Below are 26,277 nucleotides of genomic sequence, written 5' to 3' on the forward strand. Positions count from 1 at the left end.
AGAATTTAAAGGACATCAGAGAAGAATGGATCAAAGTTAGAGAAAGTTAGGCCTGTATAAAGTTGATAAAGATGCATTCAGTTCTGTTATAAAATAATCACATGACATATTGGGTGTTTTCATGAGAGAAACGGGAGTTTATATGTCATCTCCACCGAGAACAAGTGGAGTTGGTGCGCTTGGCTACTTCGTCCCGACTCTTTCGTTGTGCTCAACTCCACCGCATTGACAAAGACGGGTCCAATGCGCGGTAGGCTACAGAGGGAAGAAAAGACAACACACGGACTATATTTCCACGAGGAGGAAAATAAATCGATTAAAAAAAGAAATTATTCTACTTTAAAGGTTGTGTATAGTTACTTTTTTCGCAGAGTAAAACGTTTGATGCATGCGTCACTGTTTGGAAAGAAAGAACATATCAGCCAACTTCTTTTGAAACTGGTTTTGTGTTGGTAGAACAACAATGTTTGCTTATGTAATTCCTTGGATATTTTCTGATAGTTTCTGAATAAATATTTTTATGGGACGACTTGGGTTGCCCTCCTAGGCTACATTAATTAGATTAAGGTGCGGTTCTGTACGTCTAGGACTACATGCATGAAACTTCATTCGGTTTATCAATCCAATTTAAAATCTTGATTATTAAAGGCCTTCGTGTTCATTTAAAATGCGAGAACAATGCAAACGCCCAAAAGCCATTGAGGTTTGAGTGACCATCATTAGTCGGCTACAAATTTGGATTGAGTACTGCCAGTGCCTCATGTATTGGCACTCTCCTTTGGACTGATGTTACGCACTCACACGAGTACACAACCTAACATAGGATACCAGCACCGATTTTTATTATTACTACTACTACTACTAATGTAAATAGACTTATGTCTATTGTCTTCTGTAATTAAAATGTATGCAAATTTACTTTGGATATGAAATCGTTTGTTTTCTGTGCTAATGATAAGAAGTTGTGGGGTTCTATTCTGTCTCCTGGTATATCCCTCTCACTAAAATGTAGTTTATTTTGTTGTAGGCTTTGATTTACACCACAGGTACTACAACAAATTCAAATGAACATTCAAATGAACATGGCGTAGATTCTAGGGTGTGTAATGTTTAGTCTGGATGCACGATCTCTCTGTCTTACTGGGCATTCAATATGCTAGACTAGAGGGTCAGGTTCAAGTGATTGGTTTACATGTGAAACAAAGTAGCCTTTTTCCATAGCACTTCTCTAATCATATCAAGTGATTAGAGAAGCACTATCACTGGCTTACCACACACCCTGCAGCCACCACAAAAAAATAAACTGCTACGTTTTCTCTCAGCCTCATGCCAAAATGTGTAGAATGGCATGATATTAGCTATGTAACTGCACATGTTTCTTTTTGCCCCATGGCCAAATGTGTAGATCTGTTTGAAGTTCGTTATTTTCCCCCCAGACCTTGCGGGGCCCCTCAAATGTGTTATGCCACTGAGTGCTATGTGTATGATTAGAGAAGTGATGACCGATTCATTGGTGCATAATTTCCCTTGTGGAACATGACATAATTGTGCAGTGTCATATTGGAGATTAATCCTACTGATTGTTGTGTGCAGGTCTCCTCTGCAGCCTCTGCTCTGTCCTGACTGAGAGCCACTGGTGTGTTGCCCACTTTCCCACTGCATCATGGGTACCTTCTCCAGCAAGGACGGCCATGGACCCACAGGTACCCTCTGCCCCCCAACAATACACACACACCTCACTTAATTAACCTGTCAACCCCCCTTGCTGTGCTGAACAAGTCTTTATTGACTTTTCTTACAGAGAACAAAGACAACATACCTTGAGACTCGCATTATATTTAAGCTTTTAGTCGCCGGTGGAAATAGTCGCCGGTGGAAAGACCGAAAGGAGACAGGAGGGGGGATGGACAGAGACTGACATGAATAGAGAGAAGGAATGAGACAAGAAGAGGGGAAGAGACAGGAGATTGGGGAACACAAAGTGTGTGTGTGTGTGTGTGTGTGTAAGCCAGAGGGTAGAAATCTTGGCTTGGCTGGGCTCATTCTCCTCGCATCCTCTTGTGATTCGTCAGGCTCTGCTGCCCCAGCTGTGATGAATCGGCAGAATTCCCCAGCTCTGCACAAGGGCAACGGCTTAATCATGGCAAGCCTAATGCTGGCGGACACACACACACACGAGCACACTATGGCTTGGAATAGGTACATAAAGGCAGCGGTGGAAGTGGGGAGTTATGGCCCTTCACTCTGTTTTTGATGTGGATTGATATTTACCTGATCATGATGCATCACTTTCAATAACTTGTTTAGTTGAACTCTATCAGTGATAATATCCATTAAACCTAGAGAAGGTCTGTTCAAGCGAAGGACAGAGGAGGACGGGGTCAGTGGTGGTGTAGATCAGCAGCACAGAGCAGAGGAATGTGTCTCCTGATGAGCAATTGCCCATTCATCCGGAATGACAGCCTGGGTATTGTACGGGGTTAATGTTCTGGTTTAGTCATCCTGGCAGCTCTGCATGCCCAACCAGTGACCACCGCACTCAATCTCTCACAGTCTCTGTCAGTCTGCCTGTCTCTCTGACCATCTGTACGTGTCCCTCACTCACCCTCACACTCGTGCGTCGTTGCTCTTATTCTCTCCAGGGCCCAGCTTGGATTTGTTCCAAACCCCTCCTACTTCTCCAGTGACCTCCACCCTGCCTGCTCTTACTCCGATCACACCCTCTACACCAGGCCGGCCGGCAGCCCCAGTACCAGTCACAGCCCTATCCCCAGTACCAGTACCAGTCACAGCCCTATCCCCAGTACCAGTACCAGTCACAGCCCTATTACCAGTACCAGTCACAGCCCTATCCCCAGTACCAGTCACAGCCCTATCCCCGGTACCAGTCACAGCCCTATCCCCAGTACCAGTCACAGCCCTATCCCCAGTACCAGTACCAGTCACAGCCCTATTACCAGTACCAGTCACAGCCCTATCCCCAGTACCAGTCACAGCCCTATCCCCGGTACCAGTCACAGCCCTATCCCCAGTACCAGTCACAGCCCTATCCCCAGTACCAGTCACAGCCCTATCCCCAGTACCAGTCACAGCCCTATCCCCAGTACCAGTCACAGCCCTATCCCCAGTACCAGTCACAGCCCAAAGCCCAGCACCAGTCACAGCCCTAGCCCCAACTCCAGCACCAGTCACAGCCCCAGCCCTAAGTGGGAAGAGACTCCTGCCCATCAGCCCAGGCTACTCTGTGATTGGTCCTGGGTTTATCTCCCTGCAAGGAAGGACAGGAAGTAATGCAGCAGTGCCTGAAGGGTGGGTTGTGATGGGGTGTAATGGAGGCCCCACCAGGTCTAGTCCCAGGATCCCTGTACCCCAGGGGAAGAGCTCATCGATGAGCCCCACCAAGACTCCTTCATCCCTGGGTAGCTCCCTGTCCTCGGCCAGCCCGATTAGCCTGGTCAGCCCCTCGGGGCAGAGCGAGAAGGACAGTGGGCTGAGCCTGACCACGCTGGAGCACCATGGGGCTGCAGACAACCAGGGTGAGATTGAGAGGCTGGTGGAGGAGTGTAGGACAGCACTGGGTCTCAGTCCCAGTCAGTATGCAACACTAAACAGCGCAGGTAAAAGCAGCACATCATGTACATAAACATTACCACTCCCTCTTTATAGCAATGCCTAAAATAATCCCCCATTATGAAATGCATGATGTCATACCTCTGAATTATATGAATAACTACTACCAAATGCATCTTTCTGTCCTCCTCCCTCTCTCGCGCTTACTCTCTCCTTTTTCTCCCTCCCCTCCCTCTGTCAGATGTGTTGAAGCATCTGCTAGTGGAGCGCCAGGAGTTGACCGCTGAGGTCCAGAGTCTGCAGGAGACCATGCAGGTGAGAAACACCAACAAGACATCCCAATAAACACTTAACTTACCTTACGACAGGAGATGTCCTGTTTCCAAATCAGGAAACTGATTTTACATAATGTAACCCTTCAGCTTCAGTCTAGTTCCAGATCTGATTAGGCTTTAGCCAATTCTTCTGACTATTGTTGTCATGCCATGCAGCACATTTGGCATAATACCAAAGGAACACTGTAGAGAACAGTTGGCTAAAGCACAAGTAGATCTGGAGTGAGGCTCATCATGGCTACAAATTTAGACAGTAGAACATGACAGATTGTTTTCCTATTAATCTAAGTACTGAAGCCCAGGTGTGTTTTTAGGTTGGGAAAACTACCTTCAGTTTTAATCAAATCAAATTTTATTAGTCACATGCTTACTTATGAGCCCTTAACCAACAATGCAGTTTAAAAAAATACGGATAGGAATAAAAGTAACAAGTAATTAAAGAGCAGCAGTAAAATAACAATAGTGAGACTATATACAGGGGGGTACCGGTACAGAGTCTGTGTGGGGGCACTGGTTAGTTGAGGTAATATGTACATGTAGGTAGAGTTATTAAAGTGACTATGTATAGATGATAACAACAGAGAGTAGCAGCGGTGTAAAAGGGGGGGGCAATGCAAACAGTCTGGGTAGCCAATTGGTTAATGTGTTCAGGAGTCTTATGGCTTGGGTGTAGAAGCTGTTTAGAAGCCTATTGGACCTAGACTTGGCGCTCCGGTACCGCTTGCCGTCCGGTAGCAGAGAGAACAGTCTATGACTAGGGTGGCTGGAGTCTTTGACAATTTTTAGGGCCTTCCTCTGACACCGCCTGGTATAGAGGTCCTGGATGGCAGGAAGCTTGGCCCCAGAGATGTACTGGGCCGTTCGTAGTACCCTCTGAAGTGCCTTGTGGCTGAGCAGTTGCCATACCAGGCAGTGATGCAACCAGTCAGGATGCTCTCGATGGTGCAGCTGTAGAACCTTTTGAGGATCTGAGGACCCATGTCAAATCAGTCTCCTGAATAGGTTTTGTCATGCCCTCTTCACGACTGTCTTGGTTGTGCTTGGACCATGTTAGTTTGTTGGTGATGTGGACACCAAGGAACTTGAAGCTCTCAACCTGCTCCACTGCAGCCCTGTTGATGAGAATGGGGGTGTGGATAAGTTTAGAAATGTAAACAGGAAATGACACCACCCTGAGGCAGAGGTCAGGGCTGGGTTTCACCGCTTGTAACATCGGAGTTCAGGAGATAACAACAAAAGACCCTGTCATCTCCACCCAGAAATGGATCAGAGCAAGGTCCTCTGGGAGACGTGGTCCTGCTAATAGGCCTCTTCCTGTCCTAGACCCATCCTGAGAGGCCCAGGAGGAAATGCTCTGATATAATTTTGCCCCCCCCCCTTGCCCAACGCACTATCACAGGCTCCTGTGTTGAAGAGGCTAGATGGTGTGTAGAAAGACAAGGTAGGGAAGATGGAAGTTTAAATTCTTTGAGCGTTGCTCAGACAACCCAAAGAGGCTCCCAAGAGATTCCAATTCAGATTTTTTTTAAATCTGGTAATTTCCTGTCAAAAGCCCATTCCAAACCTTGACCCACCATAATTATTATTCTTTGCAGGGGCTCACATCTTTTCCTGATCTGCTACAGATTGGGAAGATGGAACACAAGCCCTACTCCCTCCATCCCTCTCTCTTTTCCTACCATCCTCTCTTTTTCTACTTCCTTCCATCTCTTTCTATCATTTCCTCTCCTTCCCTGAACTCTTCAACATATCTGTAGAGGCCCAAGACAGATAGACTGAGCTGGGGAAAGCCAAGAGAGACGGGCTCCAGTGAGAGAGAACCTCTAACCCTAAATATTAAATTCAGTGTTTCTAACACTGTTGACTCAGTTGTGTAATATAAGTGATAAAAGCGTTAATGTACTTTCAGAGAGAGACAGAGATGTGTGGAGGAGGTGGGCTGCATTCAGCTGTCGGAGACAAAACTTGTTTTGTTTGGTGGTGTTAGTGGATATATTCAGACTGTGTTAGACTGAGAGAATGGAGAGACTGACTGACTATTGTTGGTGTGTGTGTGTGCGCTAGAGAGAGAGAATGGGGAGAGAGATCAGACACATTGAGAGTCTTGGCTGAGATGTGGGTGTCGGGCTGCAGTGTTTACCCTTTCCCTGGGCCTCGCTCTCTCTCTGTGCTTCTCTCTACCTCTCCGTCACTACCTCTCTCTTCCTCTCTCTCTTTCCCTGGGCCTCGCTCTCTCTCCCTGTGCTTCTCTCTACCTCTCTCTCTATACCTCGCTTTCTCTACCTCTCTTCTAGCGGTCGACCGAATATGATTTTCCAACGCCGATACCGATTAGTGGAGGACCAAAAAAAGCCGGTTTTTATTTATATATACAGTGGGGAGAACAAGTATTTGATACACTGCCGATTTTGCAGGTTTTCCTACTTACAAAGCATGTAGAGGTCTGTAATTTTTATCATAGTTACACTTCAACTGTGAGAGACGGAATCTAAAACAAAAATCCAGAAAATCACATTGTATGATTTTTAAGTAATTAATTTGCATTTTATTGCATGACATAAGTATTTGATCACCTACCAACCAGTAAGAATTCCGGCTCTCACAGACCTGTTCGTTTTTCTTTAAGAAGCTCTCCTGTTCTCCACTCATTACCTGTATTAACTGCACCTGTTTGAACTCGATACCTATATAAAAGACACCTGTCCACACACTCAATCAAACAGACTCCAACCTCTCCACAATGGCCAAGACCAGAGAGCTGTGTAAGGACATCAGGGATAAAATTGTAGACCTGCACAAGGCTAGGATGGACTACAGGACAATAGGCAAGCAGCTTGGTGAGAAGGCAACAACTGTTGGCGCAATTATTAGAAAATGGAAGAAGTTCAAGATGACGGTCAATCACCCTTGGTCTGGGGCTCCATGCAAGATCTCACCTCGTGGGGCATCAATGATCATGAGGAAGGTGAGGGATCAGCCCAGAACTACACGGCAGGATCTGGTCAATGACCTGAAGAGAGCTGGGACCACAGTCTCAAAGAAAACCATTAGTAACACACTACGCCGTCATGGATTAAAATCCTGCAGCGCACGCAAGGTCCCCCTGCTCAAGCCAGCGCATGTCCAGGCCCTTCTGAAGTTTGCCAATGACCATCTGGATGATCCAGAGGAGGAATGGGAGAAGGTCATGTGGTCTGATGAGACAAAAATATAGCTTTTTGGTCTAAACTCCACTCGCCGTGTTTGGAGGAAAAAGAAGGATGAGTACAACCCCAAGAACACCATCTCAACCGTGAAGCATGGAGGTGGAAACATCATTCTTTGGGGATGCTTTTCTGCAAAGGGGACAGGGCGAATGCACCGTATTGAGGGGAGGATGGATGGGGCCATGTATCGCGAGATCTTGGCCAACAACCTCCTTCCCTCAGTAAGAGCATTGAAGATGGGTCGTGGCTGGGTCTTCCAGCATGACAACGACCCGAAACACACAGCCAGGGCAACTAAGGAGTGGCTCCGTAAGAAGCATCTCAAGGTCCTGGAGTGGCCTAGCCAGTCTCCAGACCTGAACCCAATAGAAAATCTTTGGAGGGAGCTGAAAGTCCGTATTGCCCAGCGACAGCCCCCAAACCTGAAGGATCTGGAGAAGGTCTGTATGGAGGAGTGGGCCAAAATCCCTGCTGCAGTGTGTGCAAACCTGGTCAAGAACTACAGGAAATGTATGATCTCTGTAATTGCAAACAAAGGTTTCTGTACCAAATATTAAGTTCTGCTTTTCTGATGTATCAAATACTTATTTCATGCAATAAAATGCAAATTAATTACTTAAAAATCATACAATGTGATTTTCTGGATATTTGTTTTAGATTCCGTCTCTCACAGTTGAAGTGTACCTATGATAAAAATTACAGACCTCTACATGCTTTGTAAGTAGGAAAACCTGCAAAATCGGCAGTGTATCAAATACTTGTTCTCCCCACTGTATATATATAATGACAATTACAACAATACTGAATGACCAATGAACACTTTTATTTTAACTTAATATAATACAGAAATAACATCTATTTAGTCTCAAATAAATAATGAAACATGCTCAATTTGGTTTAAATAATGCAAAAACAGTGTTGGAGAAGAAAGTAAAAGTGCAATATGTGCCATGTAAAAAAGCTAACGTTTAAGTTCCTTGCTCAGAACATATGAAAGCTGGAGGTTCAATATTCCCAGGAAAGAAATTATTCAGTTGCAGTTATTATAGGAATTATGATGCGCCGACTATTTCTCTCTATACCATTTGTATTTCATATACGTTTGACTATTTGATGTTCTAATAGGCATTTTAGTATTGCCAGCCTAATCTCAGGAGTTGATAGGCTTGAAGTCATAAACAGCACTGTGATCAAGCATTGCTAAGAGCTGCTGGCAAACGCAGTAAAGTTTGAATGAATGCTTACGAGCCTGCTGCTGCCTACCACCGCTCAGTCAGACTGTTATATCAAATCATAGACTTAATTCTAATATAATAAACACAGAAGTACGAGCCTTAGGTCATTAATATGGTAAAATTTGGAAACTATAATTTCGAAAACAAAACATTTATTCTTTCAGTGAAATACGGACCGTTACGTATTTTATCGAATGGGTGGCAACCCTAAATCTAAATATTGCTGTTACATTGCACAAACTTCCATGTTATGTCATAATTATGTAAAATTCTGACAAATTAGTTCGCAACGAGCCAGGTGGCTCAAACTGTGTCATATATCCTGACTCTGCGTGCAATGAAGGCAAGAGAAGTGACACAATTTCCCTAGTTAATATTGCCTGCTAACACTAAATATTGCCTGCTAACACTAAATATTAAACTTATTTTTATAAGATAAGTTTAATGCTAGCTAGAAACTTACCTTGGCTCCTTGCTGCACTCGGGTATCAGGTGGTCAGCCTGCCACGCAGTCTCCTCGTGGAGTGCAATGTAATCTGCCATAATCTGCGTCCAAAAATGCCGGTTACTGATTGTTATGAAAACTTGAAATCGGCCCTAATTAATCGGCCATAATCGGTCGACCTCTACTCTCTACCTCTCTCTCTTTCCCTGGGCCTCACTCTCTCTCCCTGTGCATCTCTCTACCTCTCTCTCTTTTCACCTATCTCTCTTTCCCTGTACCTCTCTTTCAATTCAAATTCAATTTAAGGGCTTTATTGGCATGGGAAACATATGTTAACATTGCCAAAGCAAGTGAAGTAGATAATATACAAAAGTGAAATAAACAATAAAAATGAGCAGTAAAAATTACACTCTCAGAAGTTCCAAAAGAATAAATACATTACAAATGTCATATTATTTATATATATATATATATGTGTTGTAACGATGTACAAAAGGGAAAATAAATAAGCATAAATATGGGTTGACCTTTTCTTGTGGCAACAGTTCACAAATCTTGCTGCTGTGATGGCACACTGGTATTTCACCCAGTAGATATGGAGTTGATCAAAATCGGGTTTGTTGTCTAATTGTGGATCTGTGTAATCTGAGGGAAATATGTGTCTCTAATATGGTCATACATCTCTCTCTGTGTCTCTCTCTCTCTGTGTCTCTCTCTCTCTCTGTGTCTCTCTCTCTCTGTGTCTCTCTCTCTCTGTGTCTCTCTCTCTCTGTGTCTCTCTCTCTCTCTCTCTCTCTCTCTCTCTCTCTCTCTCTCTCTCTTTCTCTCTTTCTCTCTTTCTCTCTTTCTCTCTTTCTCTCTTTCTCTCTTTCTCTCTCTCTCTCTTTCTCTCTCTCTCTCTCTCAAATTCAAGCTGCTTTATTGGCATGAAAAACATTGTGTCAATATTGCCAAAGCAACAATGTATACAATATACATTGTAATACAATTAAAACAATGACAAATAATAATATAGAATGGCAGTAAATAATAATACAAAATTAAATATAAAAAATAGTAACAATAAAATGGTAACAGTCAATAGTCGAATGTAATGTATGGTGTAATGCACCACTACCACCACCACTATCATTAAACTGCTATCATTACCACCCATACCATTACTATTTGGAATGATAAACAACAATAATAATACTAATAACAGTAATAACAATAACAGTCATAATAAGTAAGTTACTGCTTACTATGCAGATGTTATTATTCAGTGTCCCTCAGGCTATGGCAGGCAAATACATATTTGGCTGCAAGAGGAGCCATTGCTCCTTCGCCCATGAGTATTTTTAGTTTTTCCTCTGGGTTTAATAAGTTAAAATTTGGAATAAATGTAGTCATTTCTGTGAATAATGAATCTCTTGGTGAGGAATATTTATCACAGTAAAGGAGAAAGTGCATCTCTGTTTCTACCTCCCCTGTCGTGCAGTGACCACATACACGCTCCTCTTTGGGTAGCCATGTCTTTTTATGTCTGCCGGTTTCTATTGCCAATCGGTGGTCACTCAGCCTGTACTTGGTAAGGATCTGTCTCTGCTTCGAATCTCTGACAGAGTAGAGATATTCAGCCAATTCATATTCTCTGTTTAGGGTCAGATAGCAATTTAGTCGGCTTTGGGATTTTGTTTCGTTTTTCCAATGTTGTAAATATGAGTCCTTTGATTGGTTCATGATTTTGTTTATTGGAATTCTTTCTTTTGAAGCAGTGCCGGTGTCAGCTTGGTTGGTTAGGTCCAACACCAGCTGACTGAGTGGGCTCGTTTCTGGGCTCAGTTCTTGGGTTTGAAGTGCTTTAAATTGCAGACTCGAATTTGGACTTGAATTTAGATGTAGCCAAAATTTTAATGATCTTTTCTGTATTTTCATTATTACTGGAAAGCGGCCCAATTCTGCCCTACATGCATTAGTTGGTGTATTTCTCTGGACTTGTAGGATTTTCCGACAGAATTCTGCATGTAGGGTTTCAATTGGATGTTTGTCCCACATTTTAAAGTCCAGTTTATTGAGTGGCCCCCAAACCTCACTTCCGTAAAGAGCTATTGGTAGGATTACACTGTCAAATATTTTGGTCCAAATTCTAATTGGGATGTTGATTTTGAATAATTTCATTTTTATTGCATACAATGCTCTGCGGGCTTTTTCTTTGAGTGCATTCACTGCCATATTAAAGTTTCCCGATGCAGATATGGTCAGACCAAGGTAGGTGTAATTTTTTGTGTGTTCAATTATGGTGTTGTTCAGGGTGAATTTATATTTGTGTTTCTGACATCTGTTTTGTTTTTGGAAAATCATGATTTTAGTTTTTGGGAAATTTACTGCCAGGGCCCAATTATGGCAATATTGCTCTAGAATATTAATGTTCTGTTGAAGACCTTCTTTGGTTGGTGATAGAAGTACCAAGTCATCAGCATATAGCAGGTATTTCACCTCTGTGTCAAATAGTGTGAGTCCTGGGGCTGGAGAATGGTCCAACATGTCTGCTAATTCATTGATATAAATGTTGAAAAGATTTGGACTCAAACTACAGCCTTGTCTCACACCTCGACATTGTGAAAAGAATTCTGTTCTTTGGTTTTTGATTTTTATTGCACACTTATTTTCTGTGTACATACATTTTATTAAGTCATACACCTTACCACCAAGCCCACTTTGTAGAATTTTGTAGAATAGCCCTTCGTGCCAAATAGAATCAAATGCTTTTTTAAAGTCAATAAAGCAAGCAAAGATTTTGCCCTCTTTTTTTTGGTGGACGTGTTTATTAATTAGTGTGTGTAAGGTGTATATATGGTCAGTAGTGCGATGGTTAGGGAGAAAGCCAATTTGACATTTAGTTATTACATTTTTTTCTTGAAGAAAGGTTTGGATTCTTGAATTCAAAATGCTACAGAAAACCTTTCCCAAGTTACTGTTTACACAAATTCCCCTGTAATTATTGGGGTCTGATTTGTCTCCACTTTTGTGGATAGGGGAGATGAGCCCCTGGTTCCAGACATCAGGGAAGCAGCCAGAAGTTAAAACCATGTTGAACAATTTAAGCACAGCATTTTGCAACTCAGGTGTGCTGTTTTTCAGCATTTCATTTCTGATGTTGTCTAGACCACAAGCCTTCTTTGATTTAATAGATTTGAGCTTTTCATTTAGTTCTTGTTGGGTTATTGGGTAATCTAATGGATTTTGGTTATTTTTAATGACTGATTCAAGGATTTTCAATTTTTCTTTAATTTCTAATTGGTTCTGTTTTAAGTCTTTTTGTGGGATGTTTTTGTATAGATTATCAAAATAAGTTTTCCAAATTCCTACATCTTGTATGGCTAATTCTTGTGGCTTTGTTGTGCTTAAATTGTTCCACATGTCCCAGAACTGATTTTGGTCAATTGCGTTTTCAATTTCATCAAGTGTCTTGTTGGTATAATCCAGTTTCTTGCGTTTCAGTGTATGTTTATACTGTTTCAGAGTTTCAAAGTATTCATATCGTAGCTCTGGGTTGTTTTGCTGCTTATGTTTTTTGTTTGACATTTGTCTTAGGTGTTTTCTAATTGTTTTACATTCATTATCAAACCATTTGTCAGAAACATTTTGTTTTTTGTTTCTGATGTTGCATTTCTTTGGTTTTCTCAAATTTGCTTTTGATGCTGCTTTTTGGAATATGCAGTTGATGTTTAGAGTAGCCGAATTGACACCATCTTTATTGTTTTGGTATTGTGAGTTATTGAAAAACTGTATAGAGTTCATCATTTCTTTTGAGTTCAATGTTTCAATGAATCCCTCTGCACTGTTTGGAGCCCATCTGTATGATTGGTTTATGTTGAAGAGTTTATTGGGCAGTTTTTTTGAATGAATATTGCCGGTTAATTTCTTCAAAAACACGTTGATCTGACTGTGATCTGACAATGGTGTCTGTGGTCTGACAGTGAATGCACTAATGGAGGAGGGGTCAATGTCCGTGATGGCATAATCGACTACACTTGTCCCAAGAGCTGAGCAGTAAGTAAACTGACCTAAAGAGTCCCCTCTGATTCTACCATTAAGCATGTACAGGCCTAAGGCTCGACAGAGATGCACTAACTCCTTCCCATTTTTGTTCAGTATTTGGTCAGGACTGTTTCTATTATTTATAATAGGGCTGCTGTACAAGGAGGGGTGACCAAATATGTGGTGGTTACCTCCCGCATCAGTGTAGTCAGGCTCAGAACCTGTTCTTGCATTGAAATCTCCACAAAGAAGCACTTTACCCTCTGCCTTAAATGTAATGATTTCTGTATGGAGATTGTCAAAAAACTGATCATCATAATATGGTGAATCTGAAGGAGGAGCATAAGCTGCACATATGTACACATCATTGTCACAATAGATTGTACCTTTGTTAAGTTTTAGCCAAATGTGACTGGTACCTTTTTTCATTTCATTCAGTGCCAAGTCCTGCTTATGCCAAATGATGATTCCACCTGAGTCTCGGCCCCGTTTAACATTTTTATGTTTGATTGATGGTAGTAAACTTTCCCTATAGCCTGAGGGACACTGAGTATCTATGTCTCCACGACACCATGTTTCCAGTAGGATTATGATGTCCTGTCCTTTGATGTTTTTAATCAATTCTGGATTTGTTGTTTTATAACCAAAATGTGAAGAGTAAAGTCCCTGGATATTCCAAGAGCTGATAGTTAATGATCTCATTTATAATAAGTGATATTCACTGGTTTGAGTAAAGTACATTGAAAACAATACAAAATAATATATATATATATATATATATATATATATATATATATATATATATATATATATATATATATATATATACACATACATACATATATATATACATATACACACATACACATACATACATACATACATACATACATACATACATACATACATACATACATACATACATACATACATACATACATACACACACCATTATATATACATATTATTATTATACTGGTGCCAATAAAATTAAGAATAGTTGTAAACAAATTAATAAGAATGGAATAAGACTGCACAAAAAATAAGTACAATGCAATCTGCAACCCTGTGTGTGTGTGTGCCCGTGAATTAAAGGGTCTGTCTAGCTCAGTAGTCTGCATATTAGTTGCAGTAGTTGGCGCACCTCTCCTATCTCTGATTGTTCTAGGTGTCTTTTGCCAGAGGTTACCTCAGCATATGTAGGCTGATGATCTGAATGATCTCTCTCTCTCTCTCTCTCTCTCTCTCTCTCTCTCTCTCTCTCTCTCTCTCTGTCTCTCTGTCTCTCTGTCTCTCTGTCTCTCTGTGTCTGTGTGTGCGGCAGGTACCTTAGCGGTTAGGAGCATTGGTCCAGTAACCGAGCAAAGGCACTTAACCTCAATTTCTCCTTTTAAGTCACTCTGGATAAGAGCGTCTGCTAAATTACTAAACTGTAAATGTACCTCACTCTCTCGCTCCTGTGCCTCTCTCTCTGGACATTTGAGGGTTCACCGCTGCTCTCTCACCAACCCTCCCTCCTTCAGCACAGAAACTACAACAATTACTTCACAACTGTTGATCCTGTCTCTTATCCCCCCCATGCTATCCTCCCTGTCTCCCCCCATTCATTGTGCCTGTCCGTGTGGTTGGTTGGTGGGTGGGCTGATCCCGAGGATTTAATAGCTCTCAGGTCTGCTCTGGGATCAGTTCCAGGTGGACAGTGCTGCAGATTTCCTGGAATGAGCTATTTGGTTTTGGCTCCAAAAACTCAAGAGGCTGGGGTTGAACATGTTTACATGCCAAATGAAGGTTCTGTGTCTAATTTGCAATGCGTAAAAAATGGTGGAGGCTGGGGAGAAGGTAGTGTGTGTGCGTATATGGGAGAGGTATAAGCAGTATGTCTTTTCTCTAGGTGTGTGGGTGAGTGTATCCATAGGCCTTGTAAGTAGAGGGAGTGAGGCAGTCTCTTAATGAGTATCAGAGTGTATGGGAACTGGTTGTTCAACACACCCCAGTGAATGTGGAAAGCTGCAGAGCCACGGCAGAGTGAGGATGTTTCCCCAAGTACGCGTTAGGGAGTCTGGGTGTGGACGTAAACTGAGGCGTGGGGACAGATGGATGGTTCTTTCTCTCTCTCTCTCACACGCACAAACACACCAACCGAGAAACACACATCTGGAATAAGCTCAACACTCCCAGAGAGACTGTGCATGAATCAGTGTATGAGAGTCAGCATCTGTGCCTGTGGTGGGTCACTATGTCAGTACCTCAGGGATATATATAGAGAGAGTGTGTGTCTGGGGGGAAATCAACAGTGTTATCTTTGAGTTAAGGAGTGTCCCATCCTGTTTCCCTTCTAAGACATACCCTAGTTGGACACTGACAGTTAGTTAGCTGTACAGACAGGATTCAGAACATAGTCTAAACCACCACATTCTTTAGTAGCCTAATGGTTTCCCACGTTGTCTTTTTTCTCCCATCTGGCGTTATGAGTTGCATCATGTGTACCAATAAAAAGTAGTTTGTCTCTGCTGCCATAACAAGGCAGTTTAAACTCTGTGTGAGGCTGTGTGTTTGTGGCTTTGAATCAACGAATGTAGGAATGGGTTGTTCAGTGTTTGTGTGGTTTTACATGCTGTAAAGTTTGTGTTCGAGAGAGGGGTGAACTTCACTTTATGGCTGTGTTCGAAGGGAAAAGACAAAGAAGGGAGGTGTGTGTTATCGAGAGGGGGTGGAAGAGAATATGTTCTGTGTGTGTCTCCAGTGACTGCATAATTGGCCCCAGCTGTGGTCTTGAGTCGCTGGTCAGATGAGGAAATGAGTTGGCTCCAGTTTCTCCGTCTCTTCTCCTCCTCCTCCACGTCTCTATCCATTCTTCATTTAATTACCAAACGACCCAACTCCTCCACACTCCCACGTCACTCTGCGGGTCACATTGCAATGTTCACGAACCGAGTCCATCTGTATGTTACCTGACTGCTTTGGAGCTGGTTAGTCCTCTATTTCCATCATTATAGGGATGTCTGCTCTCAAAAGCTTTTCTCAATATGAGAGCTTGGGACTAGAAGGTTCTATCTGCAAAAAGATGATTCTGAGATAATTGGCTTTAAATGTGCTTTTTGATCTTAAATGATGGTTAGGGTTAGCATTGTGGTTAAAGTTAGGGTTAGCATTGTGGTTAAAGTTAGGGTTAGGTTTAAAATCAGATGGTATGACTTTGTGGGTATGCCAGCTAGTGACCACTGCAGAACTGCCTCCAGAACAAGAGTCATGATGAAAACCACTAACCTGCTGTTTCCTTTGAAATTTAGCAATAATGCTCTGATTTCCTTTCCCTGTTTGAACTTGTATATGTTTCCTTACAAATTTATCAATAATCTCAGTGCATCAAAAACCCTTGGGAGTAAGAGCTGTTAACACTACATTCCAGGTTAGTGGATCTGATCTGAGCACCTGAATGGGGCCAGGGCTATTTAAATCAAAATACAATTTTATTGGTCACACACATTTAGCAGATGTTATTGCGGTGTAGCAAAGTGCTTAGGAGCTAGAAGCAGAGCTTCCATGTCTGTCAGCGCCACCTTGTCACTTAGAACAACCCCTTGGCACAGGGTCCCGATGTGGCTCATTTGATTCCGTAGTGCCACTCCTCTAAACTTGCAAAAGCTTGCCTCTCATTCTGTCCAATATTTGAGTCAGATTTATGAATCCCAAATGGATATTTGATCACTAAATAGCTCATAGTCTCTAGAGGCCCAGTGCTGTGTATAATGTGATGCTGGCAGAAAAATTTATATGGAAATGATGTCATATGAAATCAAAGATATTAAAGGCTTGCACTCTGGGTGTGAATATAGAAATAAACTTTAAGACCGAATTAGTTAACTCCAGGCCTTGAGCTGCGGACTATACATATGTTTGTTCCAGCCCAGCACTAACACACGTGATTCAACCTTTGGATTGTTCTTCATAGTACCTAACTGTTAGTGTCTTCCTTCCTGCAGACGGAGCGTGTGGAGTGGCACCAGTTCCAGTCTGACCTGCAGGTGGCGGTAGCAGTGGCTGACCGGCTGAGGGCCGAGGCCGAGGAGGAGCTGAACACGCTCAGAGCGGCTCAGATGGATACAGAGCGCGAGCTGGAGGCTGCCCAGCAGAGACAGAAAGAGACTGATGGGCAGCTGGTCAGCCTGAGAGGAGAGCTGAGGGAGAGCAGGCAGAGACTGGTCCACCTCACCCAGAACCAGGGACCAGGACAGGCCCAGGCTCAAGCCAAGACCCAGGGTATGGAGATGGCTACTGGGGAGACCAGCACACTGGAGACCCAGGAGGGGGGACACCGGGGAAGGGAGAGGGGGATCAGCAGGTTTGGCCGAGGAAGAGGAGATGACAAGATGGAGAAGAGGAGCCAGGAAGAAGGGAATAAGAATATAAGTGTGAAAGAGGCTCGAACAGACACTAAGAGCGTGGCCAACAGGTACTTGAGGAACGTGACCAATGAGGAGAGGAGTGGAGAGGAAGGGTGTAGCATGAGGGAGACACGGAGGATAGTCACACAGGAGAGGGCAAGGTGAGTACCACGATGACTTCCTGTTTGTATGATTTCAACTACATTTAACATTTACATTTAAGTCATTTAGCAGACGCTCTTATCCAGAGCGACTTACAAGTTGGTGCATTCACCTTATGATGTCCAGTGGAACAACCACTTTACAATAGTGCATCTAACTCTAAGGGGGGGGGTGGGGTTAGAAGGATTACTTTATCCTATCCTAGGTATTCCTTAAAGAGGTGGGGTTTCAGGTGTCTCCGGAAGGTGGTGATTGATTCCGCTGACCTGGCGTCGTGGGGGAGTTTGTTCCACCATTGGGGTGCCAGAGCAGCGAACAGTTTTGACTGGGCTGAGCGGGAGCTGTACTTCCTCAGAGGTAGGGAGGCGAGCAGGCCAGAGGTGGATGAACGCAGTGCCCTTGTTTGGGTGTAGGGCCTGATCAGAGCCTGAAGGTACGGAGGTGCCGTTCCCCTCACAGCTCCGTAGGCAAGCACCATGGTCTTGTAGCGGATGCGAGCTTCAACTGGAAGCCAGTGGAGAGAGCGGAGGAGCGGGGTGACGTGAGAGAACTTGGGAAGGTTGAACACCAGACGGGCTGCGGCGTTCTGGATGAGTTGTAGGGGTTTAATCGCACAGGCAGGGAGCCCAGCCAACAGCGAGTTGCAGTAATCCAGACGGGAGATGACAAGTGCCTGGATTAGGACCTGCGCCGCTTCCTGTGTGAGGCAGGGTCGTACTCTGCGAATGTTGTAGAGCATGAACCTACAGGAACGGGTCACCGCCTTGATGTTGGTTGAGAACGACAGGGTGTTGTCCAGGATCACGCCAAGGTTCTTAGCGCTCTGGGAGGAGGACACAATGGAGTTGTCAACCGTGATGGCAAGATCATGGAACGGGCAGTCCTTCCCCGGGAGGAAGAGCAGCTCCGTCTTGCCGAGGTTCAGCTTGAGGTGGTGATCCGTCATCCACACTGATATGTCTGCCAGACATGCAGAGATGCGATTCGCCACCTGGTTATCAGAAGGGGGAAAGGAGAAGATTAATTGTGTGTCGTCTGCATAGCAATGATAGGAGAGACCATGTGAGGATATGACAGAGCCAAGTGACTTGGTGTATAGCGAGAATAGGAGAGGGCCTAGAACAGAGCCCTGGGGGACACCAGTGGTGAGAGCACGTGGTGCGGAGACAGATTCTCGCCACGCCACCTGGTAGGAGCGACCTGTCAGGTAGGACGCAATCCAAGCGTGGGCCGCGCCGGAGATGCCCAACTCGGAGAGGGTGGAGAGGAGGATCTGATGGTTCACAGTATCAAAGGCAGCCGATAGGTCTAGAAGGATGAGAGCAGAGGAGAGAGAGTTAGCTTTAGCAGTGCGGAGCGCCTCCGTGACACAGAGAAGAGCAGTCTCAGTTGAATGACTAGTCTTGAAACCTGACTGATTTGGATCAAGAAGGTCATTCTGAGAGAGATAGCAGGAGAGCTGGCCAAGGACGGCACGTTCAAGAGTTTTGGAGAGAAAAGAAAGAAGGGATACTGGTCTGTAGTTGTTGACATCAGAGGGATCGAGTGTAGGTTTTTTCAGAAGGGGTGCAACTCTCGCTCTCTTGAAGGCGGAAGGGACGTAGCCAGCGGTCAAGGATGAGTTGATGAGCGAGGTGAGGTAAGGGAGAAGGTCTCCGGAAATGGTCTGGAGAAGAGAGGAGGGGATAGGGTCAAGCGGGCAGGTTGTTGGGCGGCCGGCCGTCACAAGACGCGAGATTTCATCTGGAGAGAGAGGGGAGAAAGAGGTCAAAGCACAGGGTAGGACAGTGTGAGCAGAACCAGCGGTGTCGTTTGACTTAGCAAACGAGGATCGGATGTCGTCGACCTTCTTTTCAAAATGGTTGACGAAGTCATCCGCAGAGAGGGAGGAGGGGGGGGGGGGGGGAGGTTTCAGGAGGGAGGAGAAGGTGGCAAAGAGCTTCCTAGGGTTAGAGGCAGATGCTTGGAATTTAGAGTGGTAGAAAGTGGCTTTAGCAGCAGAGACAGAAGAGGAGAATGTAGAGAGGAGGGAGTGAAAGGATGCCAGGTCCGCAGGGAGGCGAGTTTTCCTCCATTTCCGCTCGGCTGCCCGGAGCCCTATACATGAACTTACGCTCAGCCTTATGCTTGTAATGAAGGTTAATGTCCATGATTTATATAGCTGGCTATTCTAACATAAAGCAATCCAGACCGATTTTGGACTGCTGTAATGGAACAGAGATTAACAGGCAGGGCACTTGAGGACATGGATTTGTAAAAACCATGTTAAAACTGTGCTCTACTACTATGCTTTCAGTTAGATTATTAAAAAATAATCATTATTTTCGGCTTTGATATATTTTTTAAACATGAACTGAGAATAAAGTGTATCAACAACAGTTGGCTTTGCTCTCATGTCTGACCCCTGATAAGTTGGAACAACAAATGGTTCTTCTCTGCTCAGTGTGGCTGTGTGAGTTGAGTTCATCCAATAATAGCAAAGCACATTTCTTGATTTCACAGAAGCCTTTCCAGACTACCCGCATCTTCAGACTCCCCTGCTGTAATGAATGGAACATCCCAGTCCAATACTGCCACAATAGCTGGATCTACAAACAAGGTGAGACCACTTAAAAGTTGGGGTCTAACTGCTTGTCTGTGTGTCATACCTCTGGAAATATGTAACGCTATTACTGTTCCAAAAGGTGGCATCATCGCATTAGTCAGTGTGTTTTCTGATCTACTAGAATTTGAAAGGAATGTATGCTATGTTATTGCGTAGGAATATATACTGTATGGTGTATCCTTTCAGAACCAAAGCCAAACCAGAGGAAGAAAAGGGCTAGAATGGCAAGACAGCTGGTCCAGCACTCACACAGGTGTGTTTCTGTGTGTGTTCCACAATCACCCATGTGTCAGGACGCTCACCATTCCATGTTGCTCTTATGTCTAGTAACGGAAATGAGGTAAATCCCTTTCTATTGACATATATGTGTGTTCCAGGGAAACGGGAGGAGGCATTGAACCAGTACAACTCTGCCCTGGCAGAGCTGCCCCCTAACACGACCTCTAAGACCAGGTCTCAGGATGGCTTTAATCTGCTCCTACGCCGCCATGGAGGCTCCAAGAGGAACTCTCTTCTGCGCTGGTGTCAGAGCCGCACTCAGGGCTACAAGGTACTGTAACGTGTGTGTGTGTGTGTGTTAGGGTTGGGCGATTTATTATGATAGCATCGTCTATCGACGATGATTGGCGATGACATCGTGATGTGACCCAAAACGTAGTCTCGCAGGGATTCACACGTGACATTCTGAGTAATTTGTCTTTTCCTATTTGCTATAGTTTATTTCTATACATATGTTCTATAGGCCTACAGAACACGAGAGGAATGAAGGCCAGACAGAGCGGAGAATTCCACAAAAGCAGCACAAAATGTCCAGTCAGAAAGTATAGTTTCTCTCTCTGTCAGATGCATGGGCATCAGGCTATAGTAGCCTGAACCTATATATTCTTTTATAACAGACATTCCTTAACTATCTTATGTCAAGCTGTTTAAAAAAATGACTTTGCCTATATTCCTTTCTCTCTCCATTCGATAGGCTATGAATATGACAGAAGGCTATGCTTCATCGTTTTATGCATGGCTTTCTCCCGATCAAACAATGAATGAAACAGCGTTCCATCTCAAAGTTATTTGAACAGCTTAAAAACTTAAGGTAGCCAGTAGTGCTGAGCGATTAGTGCCTTTTGAGGTCAGTTTGGTTTTGGTTCGATTATAAGGGGGGGGGTGGCTCTAGCCCTCACCCTCTGATCCAACAGGTCCCAGACGTGCTCAATGGGATTGAGATCCGGGCTCTTCGCTGGCCATGGCAGAACACTGACATCTGGGTTTGGCCGGTGTAGGCCGTCATAGTTAAGAACAAATTCTTATTTACAGACTTTTCTAGTTAAATAAAGGTTAAATATTTAAAAAATATATAATAATTCCATTCCACGTCATCTCATATCTATAGAGCTGCCGGCTATGCTTTCTGACAAAATCACTATTTTGTACTTCTTCAAAGTAAATAAGGCGTACTTTTATGACTGCTGAATACCAACTATCAATCCCTTAGATCATGTATTTTCAGGTAGAGATACCTCACAAAGAAACTGCTCTCTGTGTACCCTCTTGATCGCACAGATCTGACATAGTAGTTAATTATCAAGTTTTCTACGTTAAACTATGTAGAACATTGGCCTGTTGGAAACTACAACTCCCTACTACATCGCACAGTTTGGGCAGATTATCTGATTTATCTGTAGAGAAACTGCAGCAAAATGTGCCATTGAGCTCACAGGGAAAAAAAGTACGGAATGGAATTCAAGTAATTGAAACCACGTTAGTCAATTAGTTGTTTAAAAACATTTTGGTTAATCGCTCAGCACTAGTAACCAGAGGACTAATAATGAGAGAGAACAAACAATATCAATAGCCTATAGAACAATCTAATGACAAGTTTAAGCTTATTAAGACTTAATTATCCATGCGGCCCGTGAAAATCCCTCCGTGCGACGTTAAACCAAATGGCCAATAACCTATCCTCCTAGGCTGATCATAAAAGCTTTAAGAAAAATGTAAGTTAAGAACATTAGCTCATTTCCTAAATATTCTAGTCTAAGGTATTGTTCAAAAAGAACAAGAAAAGTCTATAGCCTAAGTCTAGGCATACTGTAGGCTACTTTCATCCACAGCTTTATGAGAGATGGAACAAACAATATCATTTATTTTTCTACTTTATGATGCAAATAAAGCAAGAATTATCCAGTACTGAAGACTGTAGACTGCTTCTATCCAGCACTTGATATAGTCCTGTAACCTAGCGCTCACTACTGTAAGACAGCTGTTCCTCATCACAGTCACTGCATCATCATGTGCGTGCCACACACACACACACACACACACACACACACACACACACACACACACACACACACACACACACACACACACACACACACACACACACACACACACACAAAAAGCTTTTTCTGCTCCTCCACCAGAAAGGAATTATATAAAAGATTTGCCATTGTCTGCACTTGGCCTCTGACCAGGCTTTCAACAACATTATCTTTCGACTTGATTCGTCCAGTTTGATTTGATTTCGCGCTGCAGCCCAATAGTAATTTTAGCAGATTTGTATTATTTATTTATTTTAGTAGGGGGGGCGATAGCATCGCTCATCACAATGTTTTATGGGTACATATTCACGATATGACAAAGGTTGACATCGCCCATCCCTAGTGTGTGTGTGTTGAACAGGGTCAGGAGAAAGAATGCTTTGGGACTCTGATGTAAAGAGAATGTTGTCCAGATGTAATCAGTCAACACTCATTATGGTGGTGTCTTTACCCTTTCTCTGCCCCCGCTCACTTTCTCTATTGACAGAATATTGACATCACTAACTTCAGCAGTAGCTGGGCGGATGGTCTGGCCTTCTGTGCTGTGTACCACACCTACCTCCCCTCACACATCCCCTACTGCACCCTTAGCCCTGACAACAAGGTGGGTAATACTAGGGCTGTGGCGGTTATGAAATTCTGTCAAACGTTGATTTTCATCCAAATCTGCCGGTCTCACGGCAATTGACCGTTAATGAACATAAACACGTTTAGCATCTCCAGGCTTCCACACACAGCCTACAAGCTACTGATGCGGACTTTTGGAACATGTACATCCATTTAATGTCAGCTAGACCATCACAATAAAGCCATTATTTATTTTAGACAGGTCTAAAGAAACATGATATGAAGAAAATGTAGTCTATTTCAAAAGAACACAATAGCATATTCTGAGTTGTCCTTATGTTAGGCTCTGATCTTGCTATGTCATATGGCTGTGGGGTACACTAGTTCATTTAGCAGACTTGCTTAGAATTCCATGGCATTATTTTATAGTATGAAGAATATAATTGAACATAGCTGGAAAAAAATTAATAAATCATATTTTACCCAAACGATTTCCAGATGGAGTGTGCACATGCGGCTATTTTGTGTTGAGTCGTTTACAAGGAAACAGGTCCTCTATGCTTAATTTAGAGTTAATTATGTAACTTTAGTTGTGATACAAATGTTAGGCTATATGTTTAGATGTTTAGTACATTCTAAGACTGCATGATGCGACTCTAATGATGATTTGAAAAAAGTTGCATGAAAGGCATGAGCTCTGCTCTATTTCTTGCGCAGGCTGCACACACTTCATCAGTCTCTCATTCGCAATTTGACAAGCACTTGATAATATTCTCACCCATAAAACAAATCTTTATTTTAAATTGTTTTATTTAGATCTTGTCTCATCGCTGCAACTCCCCAACACCCGCCCGCTTAACCTGGAAGCCAGCCACACCAATGTGTCGGAGGAAACACCGTTCAACTGACGACCGAGGTCAGCCCGCCACGAGGAGTCGCTAGAGTATGATGTGTCAAGTAAAGCCCCCCCTGGCCAAACCCTCCCCTAACCCCGATGACGGTGGGCTATTGTGTGCCCCCCATGGGACTCCCGATGCAGTGGCTTAGACCGCTGCCCCACTCGGGAGGCCCTCCATCAGACTATTCTTAATCTTATATGGTCTTTACATATAGCTTACTAATATACACTGAGTATACAAACATCAATAACACCTTCTCTTTTCATTACATAGCCTGACCAGGTAAATCCATGTGAAACCTATGATCCCTTATTGATGTCACTTCAATCAGTGTAGATGAAGGGAAGACCAGTTAAAGAAGGATTTTTAAGCCTTGAGACAATTTAAAGCATGGATTGTGTATTTGTGCCATTCAGAGGGTGAATGTGCAAGACAATACATTTAAGTGCCTTTGAATGGGGTATGGTAGTAAGTTCCAGGCGCACCGGTTTGTGTCAAGAACTGCACCGCTTCTGGGTTTGTCACGCTCAACAGTTTTCCGTGTCTATCAAGAATGATCCACCACCCAAAGGACATCCAGCCAACTTGACAACTGTGGGAAGCATTGGAGTCAAAATGGGCCAGAATCCCTGTGGAAAGCTGTTGACACCTTGTTGAGTCCATTCCCCAAAGGCTGATCTGAGGGCAAAATGGGGGAGTGCAACTTTTATATTAGTGCACACTGAGTATACCAAACATCAGGAGCATCTTCCAAATATTGAGTGCACCCCCCCTTTTGCATTCTATGTATGCCCTGTTGTAAAGGGGATTAATGTGCTTAATTTCAATAAATATAGCAGTACGAGCAAGCTGGGATCGTCTTTTAAATAGTGGTCAGTCAAAACTCTGTTTTCACACGCGATTGCTCAATGACTGGGCTTATAAGAACACGTTTCACTAGGCTTCGTGCTCTGATTGTTTTCCAGGGGTCCTAGGCCTATACACCATGTTTGGAGTTATTTGGCCACTTTAGTTGTGATACAAACCTTAACTAAATATATAGGCCTATGAGCTAGGCTACACGATGCGTGCAACTATGATTTGATAAAGTCACAAAAAGGTAATCGCTGTTTCTTGTCTGGGCATTATTCACAAGTGATAATACATCATTCAGAAGTGATAATATTGTCACCATCAAACTCAATTTCATATTTTCTTTAGTTTTGAAATTAGTTTTCATATAGAATGGACCATTATCATGCACCTGTCGAACAGGCAGGGGGAAAAATACATGGCATCCTTATGCACTTAAATAGCGAATGGAGGATGCTTTTCCCGTGGTTAATTTTCATGCCAGCCAGGTAGACTACTCCTGTTGTAACACAAAGCAATGTGCATTAAAAAAAGAGAAATAAATATAGTAGGCCTAGCCTATAGAAAGCTGATGGCATACTCCTCTTTTTAATAGAGGCCATCAACTCTGTTTCCTCACACAGTTGCATAGCTTATAGAAATGTGGCGCAACATGAGTTCATGGGCTCTCATGGAGAAGCCTAGTTACTGTGACTAAATGATCACATGGAATTTGACTGTGGTCATGACTCGTGAACGCCGGTGTGGCGGTAGTACGGTCACCGGAACAGTCCTAGGTAACACACACATGCATTGCACACTCACCCAGTTATTTGCCTGTCAGACATGGTGCTGCTTGTTTTATCCATAGAGCGAGAACCTCAGCCTGGCATTTAAGACGGGAGAGAATGTTGGAATCACAACATCACTGGTGAGTCTGTTAATCAGAACTTGTGTTATTTAAAGACTGTCAAGTTTGTTGTATGCTTGTATGAAAAAACTCAACAGTGAATGCTGCAGTATTGAAGTCATCTGTGTTTTACAGACCATGGAGGAGATGCTGAGAGCCGGAGGACCAGACTGGCAAAGAGTTCTGGGATACGTGGAGTGCATGTACCGTCACTTTGAGATGTAACGCCCAGTACTGTGTGCTTGAGGGAAACCTCGGCGGGAGGTACAGTTCACTGCTATTGGTGGAAGGATGGGGAGTGGGAGTCACTCCTCTACTAGCTGATATGGTCATTGATAGCCATGTAGAGAAAGTTAGGCTTTGTTGGCACAACAGAGCCCCCTTCTGGTCAAGAGTGCAGGTGCAGGTTGCTGTAAATGTCTACACTGGGACCCCATCAGAAGGTTACACAAAGTAACTGATCTTATCATACCAAACCTTTGCTTGACTCCTAAACTTTTTCTCAGCAGTGCCATCTAAAGCTGCTGATCTGTGTCCAGTGCCTTTAGTACCACAGTCTTCCATTTAAAACATGTTCATATTTTCTATCCGTTTTAGCACTCTGTAAATATGCACTTTTAATAAGCACTTTGATGATTGTAATTTAAAGGAGGAAGGGGGAAAAGGAGTTGTATGGATGCAGTCTCCCTGTCTAGCAATCCATTGATTCTTATATGTAACTAAAATGTGAACGCTGACTATGTTGCCAAAGATGCAGAATAAATAAAATGGGCAATATAAAGCTAA

At 43.3% G+C, this 26,277-nt stretch overlaps 1 protein-coding gene across 2 annotated transcripts; it reads left to right on the plus strand.

Annotated features, from left to right (window-relative positions):
• LOC139553745 (cytospin-A) lies at positions 1-26,277 on the plus strand. Of its 2 annotated transcripts, XM_071366372.1 has the most exons (12): positions 175-345; positions 1,594-1,703; positions 2,643-3,617; positions 3,812-3,885; positions 16,798-17,360; positions 19,864-19,960; positions 20,153-20,219; positions 20,344-20,516; positions 22,772-22,888; positions 23,668-23,767; positions 25,453-25,512; positions 25,627-25,764. In XM_071366372.1, exons 2-11 carry the CDS (start codon positions 1,664-1,666, stop codon positions 25,476-25,478), a joined length of 2,232 nt encoding a protein of 743 aa, XP_071222473.1. In that variant the 5' UTR covers positions 175-345; positions 1,594-1,663; the 3' UTR covers positions 25,479-25,512; positions 25,627-25,764. The 2 variants fall into 2 exon arrangements, with proteins under 2 accessions (XP_071222472.1, XP_071222473.1); XM_071366371.1 differs by lacking the exon at positions 23,668-23,767 and having other exon boundaries at positions 1-345; positions 25,627-26,277.

Source organism: Salvelinus alpinus, chromosome 25 (assembly GCF_045679555.1).
Source record: "Salvelinus alpinus chromosome 25, SLU_Salpinus.1, whole genome shotgun sequence".
In the NCBI taxonomy this organism is placed as follows: Eukaryota; Metazoa; Chordata; class Actinopteri; order Salmoniformes; family Salmonidae; genus Salvelinus; species Salvelinus alpinus.

Coding starts and splice junctions, on each gene's coding strand:
- LOC139553745 (XM_071366371.1), top strand. CDS start 1,664: ATGGGTACCTTCTCCAGCAAGGACGGCCATGGACCCACAG. Junction 3,886..16,797: donor GTCTGCAGGAGACCATGCAG/GTGAGAAACACC, acceptor TCCTTCCTGCAG/ACGGAGCGTGTGGAGTGGCA. Junction 22,889..25,452: donor CCCTTAGCCCTGACAACAAG/GTGGGTAATACT, acceptor TTTTATCCATAG/AGCGAGAACCTCAGCCTGGC.